General features: G+C 37.1%; 1 protein-coding gene across 1 annotated transcript in view; it reads right to left on the bottom strand.

The window, feature by feature from the left end:
* LOC127662833 (sprouty-related, EVH1 domain-containing protein 1-like) overlaps window positions 1-13,787 on the bottom strand; it is a 38,696-nt gene extending 24,909 nt beyond the window's left edge. The window contains exon 1 of the mRNA XM_052154197.1: window positions 13,234-13,787. Within this exon, the coding sequence (XP_052010157.1) occupies window positions 13,234-13,262 (29 nt within the window). The 5' untranslated portion in view covers window positions 13,263-13,787. The remainder of the gene's footprint in view (window positions 1-13,233) is intronic.
* Between the last annotated feature and the right edge of the window lie 230 nt (window positions 13,788-14,017).

Here is a 14,017-nt window from a genome sequence, read left to right as displayed (position 1 = left end):
TGTGAAATTAATGTAATAAACACATAAAGGCGACAATCGGTGTCACTCACACAAACATTAAACACCATCAGGGTAACACGTGTGAAATTAAAATAATGCAATAAACATAAACTAAACTACATTAAATATAACACAGAACATCCCAATGTACATAACTGATATTAAAGATAAGAAGAAACATAACTATTCCCATAAAATATAATGAAATATGATGGGCCATGCAGGGAATTCTGGGAATGCCCGGTTAATGTGTTTTACTGTAATTTTAACAATCATTTACCATAAGATTACATGTACTTTCTTTTTAAATATATTATAACTTTTTACCGTGTATTTCAAGTAACTACCCATTACGTAACGTTAGTCTTTTATCGTTACAATTACGGACATTTTTTACAGTGAATGAACCAGTTCCACAACAATACAAAACTACATTTCAGGGTTTACACATAACGCACATGCAACACATTTCATCTGAATATATTAAACAGTTCACTCAATATCAAACCTTCATGAATGAAACTGTTTCCTCAGAGCTTTACGGTCAGGTTCACAAGTGTTTGACCTGCCCTATCTTTATCACAGTTCCTTTGCAATCATATTGTGACTGATTTACAAGCAATCCACACTGATCTGAGCAAAACTCACACACAATCGGTGACGCACATTCCAGCACTGACATGCTCAGCAACTGTAAAAATGCGTAACTTTTTCGGTGTTAAAATAAAGGATTAAAAACCATTCAAGGAACTTGAATTTTATAGAGACCCTCACAAACACGTGTACTCAATTCCATATTGTAACATTTTACCTATTAATTTTTGCATATTTTTGTTTTGTTTTTGAGTAGCCTATGGGCAATATAAAAATGTTATTTGATTGAAAAACGTTGTTTTTGAAAATAGTAAATTATTCATTCGTGGTATGGCTCTTTCATCAATGCATCAACCAAAAATGTTAACATTGTCTCCTTAGTGACAAAAGGTTCCCAACCCCTGTTCTAGTGTGAAAACATTATTTTTAATAATTTTTCATGAAACCAAAGTGATTATCACAGTAAATGTTCTGAATTACATCACTTCTTGTTGAAACAATGAGGCTGAGTAGAACATAAGCATGTGCTTTCATTACGAAGGACAACACTAGTTCAAAAGTCAATGTTAAAATCATTGGCACGCAAAAGGTGACGTTTAGTCCAAACACGCTCACGCAGTGTGTGCATGTATGAAGGAGAGAGAAATTTGGACTATTATTGATTTTAGGTGGCCAAATTAATATTTTAATATTTTGGGGATATTGTAATTATAAAGAAAACATTTAATGTTACCTGTTATTTTACAAAAAAAGAAAATATATTTTATAGAGACTACTGTACACTGCTCTTTACTATTAACAACATTTTAATAGCTTATTTTCACTTATTTTGGGTGAAGTTCCTTGTTTTGAGCTTGTTTTTCCAAAACCAGTGCCTTGTTTCTCTTGTGAGATCTGGTAACACTGAAACTAGTATTTCGCCCTTCCCTTTGCATAGAGTACTGTCATTTTAAAAAGAATGATATGAACTGTTCTTTTATTTCATTCTAACTGGTTACCATTTGAAAAGGAGGCTTCGGAATGCCGGAACAGGAATAAAAAAATACTGTTTCTATTTTCTTTTTTAGTCCCTGATTAAAATACTTTCTCCTAGCCAAGCTCTGTGCACAGTATGCATTACTTAAATTTGGTCATAATCCAGTCCGTGCAACTGGACAGATTTTCTTGACTCACAGATGCGGCCATCGTCTGTGCGCATCGTCGACACATGTACCACCCATTGACTTTACTAAAAGAGTATCTCAAAGAAGTTATAGTGGGCATGTGTCAAATGTGCTCATATTCAGAAGAGTATCACAAAGGCAATGCGGTCGACCGGGGCCATTAATATCCATCCGTAAATTAATTTTCACTGTGTCTCTGTGGCATTATGAAAATTCCTCTGTTTGATTTTGAGCAACCTGTCTCTTGAGACACAACAACATTGAATGACCAATGGTGTGAGCTGGGGGCGGGACTATCTGTTTGTTCAATCGACAGACGGGGATGTATTAAGGAAGCTGTTTTGAAAGCGTTGTTTATTTTTGCAATTCTGTTTGGTGGTGCAGAAATGACACACTTCAGCCTTAAACTTCAGCCGCGCTGATGGAGTTCACAGCCACAACATCGCACATCATCCATGTCTGTTTACACAGAATGAAAGGTGGTTCAGCGAGCGACAGCACTGGAATGCAGAAGAACTTTTAGTTCAGGAAATTGAAGTTCTGTATATCCATCAAACTTAAAAAAAGTAGAACTAGTTTAAACTTTCAGACAAGGCTAAGTCAAGCAAACATTTTAGATGATTATGATTGTTAAAGTGTTTTTCCATCACACTTTAAGATTTATATTGAACTACACACAAAATTTGCCAAATTTAAGAAGTGAAACCTGCAATATGGCTGATCTGACTGTGATCAAACATGACAAATATGCAGAAATATGCAACATAAATGAATAATAAGCAGTTTCCGTATTCATTTCTTTGGCAGTACAGTTATGTTGTTGAGATAATTACACACACACACACACACACACACACACACGTTGTGTTTCCATGTTTTATGGGGACTTTCCATAGACATAATGGTTTTTATACTGTACAAACTTTATATTCTATCCCCTAAACCTAACCCTACCCCTAAACCTAACCCTCAAAGAAAACTTTCTGCATTTTTACCTTTTCAAAAAACATAATTTAGTATGATTTATAAGCTGTTTTCCTCATGGGGACCGACAAAATGTCCCCACAAGGTCAAATATTTCAGGTTTTACTATCCTTATGGGGACATTTGGTCCCCACAAAGTGATAAATACACGCTCACACATACACACACACACACACACACACACACACACACACACACACACACACACACACACGCACACGCACGCACTTCACATCAAAACTTCAGCAATGTTATACAATATGCAGAATTCATGAATTCATTATTGAAAAAAGAAGACTAGTGGGAAAATGTCTTAAGAATATTCCGGGTGCAATACAAGTTAATCTCAATTGACACCATTTGCTACATAATGTTGATTACCACAAAAATTAATTTCGACTCGCCCCTCCTTTCTTTAAAAAAGTACAAATGTGTGTTCCAGTGAGACACTTCCAATGGAAGTCAATGGGCTTGGGTGGGTGGTCAATGCAAGGTGTGTGTTTTTAAAAGTTAACTCTATTAAATGTTTGTATGTTTTGCAAATGTTGTAACCAAATTGCTGTACAATTTGTTACAAACATTAATAACAGAATTAAATAGAACTTTGTTAATAGAACTAGAAACATTGAGCATGTTCTCAAACTCTGCAATAAATTGAATGGCATCTACGCTTACATCTTTTTATTTGTTTCCCTGTCTCAACCTCGGGACTCCTATCCTGAGGTCACCAGAACCGGCTGGATCCAGCACCATTCCTGCTTTGTGTTGGACTCCACTGCTACATGTCGCTGAATGATGATGACTAAATGCGGTCGATTGATGGACTACGATCGTGAAATGGAATGCATAGACTAACTATTGCCCACAAAAGCCTTCGTCGGCCAATTGACAGGGACACTTGCATCTATGTGAACCTCTACAATTAATCTAGATGGACTTCAAAGACTTTGGTCATTAATCTTACAGTTCAAACACAATCGATTTTTACTCACTGACACCTTAACACTTAGTTTAATAATTTTAAACCATGATTTTAACTATACATAATGAATATTTACATTACATTCATAATGTTAGCCAGAGGGGAACTGGCCCCCACAGTGAGTCTGGTTTCTCCCAAGGTTATTTTTCTCCATTAATCTACATCTTATGGAGTTTTGTGTTCCTTGCCACAGTCAGCCTACGGCTTGCTCACTGGGGTTATTAACTCTTTCCCGCCAGCGTTTTAAAAAAAAAAGTTGCCAGCCACCGCCAGGGTTTTTGACGATTTTAGCAAAACTTTAATGGCCCGCAGAATATTTAATTCCATGAATATATGAAGATGCTATATATCAAAATAAAGATCTGAGCCTCTGCTTTTAGGCAAATAAAAAACGATTTTATTTTATCTTCATTTGTTATTTTTAATGCCATTAAGGCATTAAAGGTAGGCTTTGTCAAAAACAACATTTCGGACAAAAAGCTGAGAAAAAGGCATTTCTATCTACATTTTGAGCTACATTCTCAAAACTCCACTTACGTTTAAGACGATCGCAGTCTGTTTCTTTGATCAAAGAGTTGCGTACTCTTTCAAAACATGCGTCTGGGTCTTTCTTATCAGTATTCCACCTAAAACACGGATACCAGGAAAATTCCGTGTTTGGCGGGAAGCTTTTTTCATAAAACCCGGAAAATTCCGTGTTTGGAAGGGAAAGAGTTAATATAATTATCATTTAATTATTTTTAAACCATTAAAATCAAATTTTGTCTAAATTACACAATGATGATTAATCGACTTTATGGACGTTGCAGTTTTTGTCGTCTGTTAATGCTGATGTTCTGTGAAGCTGCTTTGAAACGATGTGTGTTGTGAAAGGCGCTATACAAATAAAATTGAATTGAATTGAATTGAATTGAATGTTCAAAAGAACAAATAAAACCTTGTAAAACCTACAAATTAAACTCCCATAATTCTCAAACAATATTATAGGCTAAAGAGAAAAGATGTGTCTTCAATCTAGATGTAAATATCGGCAATGAGGCAGAAGACCTAATGACAAATGGGAGTGCATTCCACAATCTGGGGGCCGCAACCACAAACGGCCGATCACCTTTAGTTTTCAAACGGGAACGAGGAACACGGAGGAGTAACTGATTTGATGATCGAAGAGACCAAGGTGCAGAATTTTTTTGGAGCGTTTTGGGCCCCATTTGGGTCACGGAGCATCGCAAACACACTAAGAGATTTCTAGGGCTGCCCCCTGATAGTCGACCAAATGTTAGTGGACGAGAAGAGTCTTGGTCGACCAAGATTTGATTGGTCGGTTGGTCGCAGAAAAAAAATCCACATTAAAACGACGAACACCAGTATTACCACTGGTTGGACGCTAGGTGGTACTATGGGATAATATTCGGTAAACATGGTTAGGGTTAAGCTTACAAAATAAAGCTTATTTTGATTTCAAACTCTGAACTTTTTTATTTATTTTAACTTAATTTATTTGAAAAATTGCTTTACAACAGTTGTGAACATCTCTCTGGCAAAGAATCTACTTCATCTGTGCATTCTCTACCGGACGGGTATTTTGTTATCGGGGAAAATACATCCTCTGTGAAAAAACATTTTTGTTCCCTCCGTCACGATATGTATATACAGTATATATATATATATATATATATATATATATATATATATATATATATATATATATACATCGCAATATCCAATTACATCGGCAACCCCGGGCTGAGGGATTAGTGAATATTCTTGCTTTAGTGATTTTGCATTGAAAATTAAATTCCTTTATTTAAAAAACTAAAAACTTAAACCAAATACATTTCTAAATTCAAATTGCACTCGAAATGAAAAAGCAATTAAAATGATGAAGTGATTAAAGAATAATATATATAACCACGTTTCCATTTACCGTCAGGCAAGAATTCGTGTAAACATGCAGGTGGAAAATGACTTACACAAATGAAGACATAAAAATTATTATAAATGTATTTATAATGATGATAATAATCACTGAAATATAAATCAATGTTCGAGGTGAACGTGTTTTTGGATTATTGTATATAGTTTGTATTATTTTACAGGCTGCAGAGTTGCGTTCACAATGAACTGCTCTGTGGAAATAAAGTGAACTGAACTCAAAGCACCTCCTGAACTGAGATGTCTGATGTCATTTGCAGAACTCATAGATGAAACTGTTCTTGCAAAAAAAATTAAATCAGAAGACAGAAACAAAGAAAGAGTAAGAACTGTTTACATGCGCGTGTTCCACGAGACTGCACGCCTCTGTATCAGCGCGTCATATGCCCATATACGGCTTTTCTGTCATCTGTACTTAATAATACAATAAAGAGTGTTTCTTCAAACGTGTGTCTTTATATCTACGTACAAATTATTTGTTATATTAATTTGATGATGATAATAATAGTAATAATAATTGAATAGATTAATGGGAAAACAAGCCAAATATCACCAAAGGCATCAGCTATTGGAGATCCCTCTGACCATTATTGATCCACAGATCATCGTCTGTCGGCACAACTCTAATGTGCATTTCTCTCTAAATTAACAAAATGTTCAGACAGTCTCTTGCTGTTTTTTTCTGACACATTCAGAATTATTACCGCTTTTCCCTTTGTCGCTGCGGCTCGCTTCGTGCATGCGCTTGTAAAAATTATATTTTAAAGGCTCATTATTGCGGTTTAGTATTTCTCTGTTATGTAGAACAGTATTAGAAATGTTACTTATAACATTCTTTCTCAGCCTTGGAACTAAAACCATTTTCTGATACCCCCCAATATATATATATTTAATAATTAAATTAATATCATAAACTAGTCGACTAATGGCTTAAATTAATGCCTACAAGTCGACTAGGAAAATCTTTGGTCAGGGGCAGCCCTAGAGATTGTCATGATAGTCTGCTCTAAAATATCGAACATGTTGGATATCTTGCAACTACATGAAATAGTCTGAGGTTGAGAAACCGTGTGTGCAGTTCAAATGATAGCAGTTTGTATGGGCTCTGAATGATGGTTTATTAAACAGTGCCAGGACTGACAGAGGAGACCGGGTGCGTCCTGAGCTCTGAACATCACACAATGACCGCTTCTGTCGCACTGGACTCAATATCACACAGTGAAGCAGACTGCAGGAGCTGCAAAATAACGGCTTGTTTCATTTGCATCCGAAAGCGAGAAATCGCCACGCCACTTTCTGCACTGAAGCAAACCAGGCCTGTTAGATCCTACAGTCTCACTGCTTCAACACAAAACACATAAACCATTACATCTCTTCATGGTCACATTCATGGTTAATGTTTGACTTTTTACCAACAAGATAAACTAAAATACAAAAGATGGATCCTTTAATATCCGCTAAAGAGAAAACCCTTTTCTGGAATAAGCATGATGTTTATGTTATTATTGGGTCACCAGCAGAACGTTTAGTTGTTATGTAGCAAGTTAGAAAAGAGAAAAGAGGCTGAATTCTTTGAAACACGGCCCCTACAGGAGTGATCAACTCATCAACTCAGAAAGCTGATTTTAATATTCAGTCATGAGACAGAAGACTCAAAATCAATTATTCCAGAGACTTAATTAATGGTTTGATCTAGAATAACACAAGATTGTTTTACTGGGAGGGATCAAAATGTATAATGTTTTAATCATGACTGGTCACACGTTTCTGACCACCAGGAGTGATAGTAAAGGAATATTCTGGGTTTAATATAGTTCATTGTAAAAATATGTGTTCCAGTGAGACACTTCCAATGGAAGTCAATGGGGTTTAATCTGTGAACATTCAAATACTGACTGTTACAGAAGTATAAACAATATGTGTGTTAACATGATTTTACTGTCATTAAATCACATAATAATAGAGATGCACCGATCGACCGGACAGGGACCGGAATTAGCCGATTTTCCGCATGCTCGGCCCGGACCGATAACCGGCCGGTCAGCCTCACGTCTTACCGATTCCAAGCCGGTCCGTTTTGTTGCCAGCGGCGCAGGCAATAACGTCACAGCCGCATGTAAACATGTCATTGGCGTGGGAGATCTTTACTGTGAAGAATACATAAAGTTCGAAAAGTGTAATAATTGTAAGGCCAAAGTAAACCGTGGGGGAACCACCACAATAACTTTCGGATCAACAAACCTAATTAGACATTTAAAACACCATCACCCAGCTGAAAATGCCCATTTTAATAAAGAAGCTAAAAAGGGAACGCGGCTAAAGCTAGCCAGAGCTCAGAGCCAGTCACGAGTCAGCAGCGTCTCCTATCATTCCTTGGAATGAGCAGCGAAAATACCAAAGCAATTAGAAGAAAATGATGTAATTCATGTTCCTGGATGACCAGCTGTTCTCCACAGTTGAGGACAGAGGGTTCAGAAATCGGATACATTTCCTCGATACAGAGTAGGAGGTACTTTCCGACGTCGCGTTGCCCGAGTTGTTTAATCTCGTGTCATGTCACACACGCAGCCTGTTCATTGTTGCCAACTTAGCGACTTTGTCGCTATTTTTAGCGACTTTTTAGACCCCTTTAGCGACATTTTTTCAAAAAAGCCACTAGCGACAAATCTAGCGACTTTTTGGACAAACCTTAGCAACTTTCCAAATTCCAAATATCGCCAGTACTGCAAGCGTGAGGTCTTACTTCCCCGCTGCGTCTGCTCTGTTCAGTGAGCGGCTGAGAGGAGCAGCACATTCCGTTGACTGCACGCCAGCGGACATAGACATGAATGAGCTGCGCATGTGCACGCTGTGTTAGCAGGAACCAATCAGTGATCACATAGCACCTGCCTTCTCCTTTGTTTTAATTCAAAACATTTAATTTGACCATTTTTTCCCCTCAAACTCTTATACACATACAAAAACGCATATACACACAATATAAATTTGTCAGTGCTGTGGAAGTAACTGCTGGTTAACATGTAACGTTAGCTACGTTCCGTTCCGTTCCGTTGTTTAACAGAAAATATGTAATTGAGAACCGTTTTACTGGACATTCGGCTATATACTTATATAAAAACAGTATGAGCACGGTTTAGGGGAGATAACCGTTATTATAAACTGAAGTAGGCTACAGTACCGACAAATTAGGCAGAATGCAAATACGACGCGATGACGTCATTAATATGCTAATGATGCATGACGTCATCTGGCGACATTTAGCTACTTTTCGAGCAGGCTTTAGCTACTTTCCATTGAAAATAGTTGGCAACACTGAGCCTGTTATCTGTCAACATTTGGGTACACAAATCCGGGTGAGGGGAAGTGGGGTGCTGGATGGCAGAGGCAGCTAAATACATACAAATTGTGCCGTTGTGATTTAATGTGCTGAGTAACGTAATTTTTCCCACCGTGTCCGATATTAAAATCAGTGCGACACACATTGCAAAAGGCGTGGGCATTGTCGGTATGGCTTCGGGATATGAAATTCAATTCTTCCATCCAGCTGTTGTTAAATTTACATGTCTTTTTAGTTTTTTCACCAGAGCACCAGCTGAGTCTTCCTCTCCCATCTACCAGTGATGCTTGATTTAACATCCCGCGTCTACTGCCTGCGCAGATATCAACAGCGCAAATAGGTTGCCAGATTGAGGTCATAAATGATTTGTAATTTGTATGATGTGTCGATTGTGTGAGTAGGATGCGTTTCATTCAAGATCTGGCAACTGGACCACCTTGGAATAATATATTGATGTGTTTATTCATATAACGTGGTTTGGGCCAATCAAATTACGGGAGTTTTTTGGGGAGAAATAACAAAACGGGAGACTCCTGGGAAAAACGGGAGTGTTGACAGGTATGGTTACAAGCTGTTCCCGAAGCAGTGCTCAGTTTTACAACTGATATTTGGACATCTAACGTGAGTTGAGCGTATTGGACACTTCAGTTTTTCAGATCTTTGGAATTGTTTTGTTAGACGAGTAATAAAGAGAAAAAGGTTCATTTATAAAAATTGTGGGAAATGACATCTGTTATATAAAGCAACTCATTTGCAGTTAATTGTTATTTCTACCTCTTTCCAGTCACAGAGCACTTTATTTTGAGAGTTGTTTAAGTGAGAGAAGATCCTGTAACTTAGTGCAGTTTGGGGCAAATTGTAATGTTTAATAATTTATTTTATTATGAAAATAAAATGTTGCATTGAAGAAAGGTAGATTTTGTTTGTATATGCGGTCAATAATAGTTCTTAGAAAGAAAATCGGAATCGGCAGGTCACACTTGCAAAAAAATCGGAAATCGAAATCGCCCAAGATAATTGCAATCGATGCATCTCTACTTAATAATCACATCTGTGGAAAGATATAGACAATTTAACTTTGTGGTTATGACGACATAATGGCATAAACCCTAAAACGATGCAGTTCCACACAATCAGGTTTTCTTTCTGAGAAGTTTTGTCTCTTTAATTCTTTATGTTCAGTCCTTTAATGCACTGCTGCGACAGACATTAAAGTGCCGCTTGTTCACCATCAGATGTCAACTCTGTGGGTAATTCACAGGTTTACTTAAGGTTGTCACAATACCAAAATTTCAGAGGTTGCCAGTAAAATTGTATGATTCTTGATACTAATTTCAATATACAACAACAACAAAAAAGTTTTCCTATTGAACACATAGGAAAAATGTATCAATGTAAATAATAAATTAAAAGGTTTGCATGTTTCCTTGAAGAGTTTCTCAGCGACACTATGAAATCTGTTTTATTGTTACTTCATCATAAAAATAATATCTAATCAAATGAATTTATAACACTTGGATCAAATGAAAATAGAACAATTACTTTTAAACATTCCATTGCATATTTTTAATCAAATCAAGTGCTTCAATAATGAAACATTGGTCTTATTTTTGTCAAATAAAGTGCTGCACAACAGAGCATCACATTATACATGAAAACATTGATTAAATACTTCTTTTCAGTACAACAGCACATGTGCTGGTGAGATATTGCTTTAATTATTAGTATTAGAGTAAATACAATATTGTAATATACAGCACTAATATTTTTCTTGATTTCTTCAATTCTCCCATCTAGCTTTTATTTTGAATCTAACTTTTTATTTTGACAAGAATGTTTTTCAGTTCTGTGGTTGGTTTGTTTTTCACACTTCTGCTAAAGATGTTGATTATATGGCCCAGTGTCATTATTAATGTGCAAAATGCTGCAACTAATTATATAAATACTATAAGAGCATGTGATACTCATAAAATCAGTGCAATGTTAAATGTATGTAATATGGCGGGACAACCCGCTCCTCTCTCTCCACCCCACCTCTTAGGGCCGTCCATCAGCCGAGCGATTCATTTGTGAATCAGACGTCTTCAGTTCTGATTCAAAACTGCCGATAGTAAACACAATCTACATGGCATAATGAAGCGGTGTAGATTTTTGTCAAAGCTATGACGCTACCTAATAAAAAATATACTGTAGCTTTACTACTGAAAAGCTACTTAAAGCCCAACAAAGCTAGCATCTCACTACTGAGAAATATAGTTAAGCTAATAGCATTGTTATTGGTGTTATAACTGCCCAATACATAAAAAGTGGTGTTTTGATCAGTCTGTGTTTTCAGTGTATAAGCGGCTTCACATGACTGAATGTACTAAAAAAAGTCGACAATTTAATAATCACTAGGACCAGGGCTGCAGACTAAATGGTAGCATTTGCGACCATTTTTCCTAACAGTTCGATTAAACTTAGCAAGAAGTCGCACTCTCTGATTGTGTCGTTTTCTGTTGCAAATAAGAAATATCAAATGGCAAACATTCAAAATGCAAAAGGAAACAGCTCTACCCGGATCAGTCAGAGTGGCTCAATGGACAGATCAGTGCAGATCTGGGGTGGGCGATATTACAATATAACAATAACGATATCACGATGTTGTTAAATAAAAAAAATCTATAATATATAGTAAATAACCATATTGTAAAGCCTATTATTGAAAAATCCATGAAATACTTTATAAATGAAAACTACTTCCTCTTATATAATTTTCTCTTTATTTTGAACTTAACAAATATTGAATAAAAAAAAAAAAAAACATGTATTATTCAAATAGTGCTAATCAACCTTTCCACAATGCTAAATTTGCCATGTCAGTCTGATGTTGTTGACTAGTATTATTCTTATAAACACTTCTGAAAACTGAAACTGAAGCCGCTCCGCCTTCCTCCATTTCTCAGACAGAATGTGCCACATACATGTTACGTGAAGACCACAGTTCTTGCACACGGTGAGAATGTTACAGCGATACAGACAATAATCCAAAATGTTTTATATATATATATATATATATATATATATACACACACGGTTTATCATGTCTGCCGGTATATAGGCCACCCCTAGCTTTGACTTGAGCATGTGTGTTAGTTGAGTGAGTGTGTGTGTGTGTGTTTGTTTGTGGGCATGTTTAAGTGGTTTATGAGGACTTTTAGGTTATAAACTGGTAATTACAAAATGTTATAAATGCTATAAATGTGGTTTGAAGAAATTTCTAGTGTCCCCATAATTCAAATAGCTTAAAAAATAGTAAACGATGTTTTATTTAAAATGTAAAAAAGCAGAAAGTTTGTGTGTGTGTGTGTGGGGACACATAGTTCTTTATGAATGGAGGCGGGTCACGTGATGTGCGCAGCTCTGTCTCGCGCTGTCAACAAGAGGCGCTTACGACACGAACATTCGCACAAATATCACTCATTACTTTAAACAGCGATACATCGAGCGTTTTCTAGCACAAGTGTTGCTCTTTATTCCGCAGCGCTCCGAATGTTTCTGTGCTTTTTATGAATGAGGCTCATGACGATTGAGAAAAACATGGCGTCGCGCGCTCTGCCGCGAGTCTGCGGCTGCGTGTCAAACCGCGCGCACACAGATAGTCAGCACGTCGCGTCTATATAGTCAGCTCACATGGGTTTGACACACAGCCTGACCCCGCGCTAATGGGATCAAACTAAATAAATAACATGACACAGCGATATCCCTAACCCAAATATATCAAATATATACAACATTAACATGTATATGAAGAGCTGAGCAACGACAGCACCTGTAAATGTCTTTACCTCATATCAGTTACATAACACCAACATTAAGATCATAATATTTATTTCCTAAGTGACAAAATCATTATTTTCATTTGAGTAATAATCATAGTCTACAACACTGTTGATTGACAGCTTGTCCTATAAAAAATATATATATATATATATATATAATTATTATTATTATTATTATTAGATGGTAATAAATGGGTTTGTGTCGTGTTTGTAGTGTTGATAAATAATTTATATATCATCAGACCTCTAGCTGCAGATAGAGCCTTTATGACCAGACCGATTCAGAAATACAGCTACACATCAGACATTATAGGATATATTTGATCAGACATATTCAGCAGCAGTTACTGAAGATCAGGTGTGTGTGTGTGTGTGTGTGTGTGTGTGTGTGTGTGTGTGTGTGTGTGTGTACACACTCACTCTCTGTTTGGATTTGATTCTTCGCTCATTTTTTTATCACGGGGATCCAAATCCTGGCAATAACATGGTGCTCGCGCTCACGACGGGGAAATAAAGCGCAAATATCTCAATTTTCTCCATCAAATCACCGTGAAAGGCCGTTATTGACACAAACCCCTCCGATCTGCAGTCGAGCATGCTGCACGAGAGCCCAAAACACTGACGGGTGTATGAAACCAATGAAAACAATACTTCAATCGATCTGACCAATAAATCACATCCAGCGGGGAAATCACCGGCGTCTTCCTCATCCTGATGTGAAAACAATCCCGAAAACCCTGAAACAGTGAGTTAGGAAAATCCACATGAACCTATCAAGCGACTCCCTTCATAGACAACTTCACACGGCACAATTGCAGCATTAAACTCAACGCCTCGATTATGTACACTTCCTCAATACACTCACAGAGAAATCTTGGATTCGAATGAAATATGACACGGGAATAAGCCAAAGAACGGAAATTCTTCATGGGAAGTTTGAGGGATCTGTTTTAAGCGAACTCCATTTTCATGCAGGCGAATCACAGCGGAAAACTGGGCGGAAGACCGGATAACCGGAGACATCCCTCCGCCACACACACACACACACACACACACACACACACACACACACACGAGAGAGAGAAAGAGAGACACGCACAAATAGACACACATTGAGACACACACGCACACACACACACACAAACACACGCATGCATCCAAACTCACAAACAGACACACACACACACACACACACACACACGGA

This window comes from Xyrauchen texanus, chromosome 22 (assembly GCF_025860055.1).
Source record: "Xyrauchen texanus isolate HMW12.3.18 chromosome 22, RBS_HiC_50CHRs, whole genome shotgun sequence".
Lineage (NCBI taxonomy): Eukaryota > Metazoa > Chordata > Actinopteri > Cypriniformes > Catostomidae > Xyrauchen > Xyrauchen texanus.
This window is presented reverse-complemented; position numbering and strand designations above follow the sequence as displayed.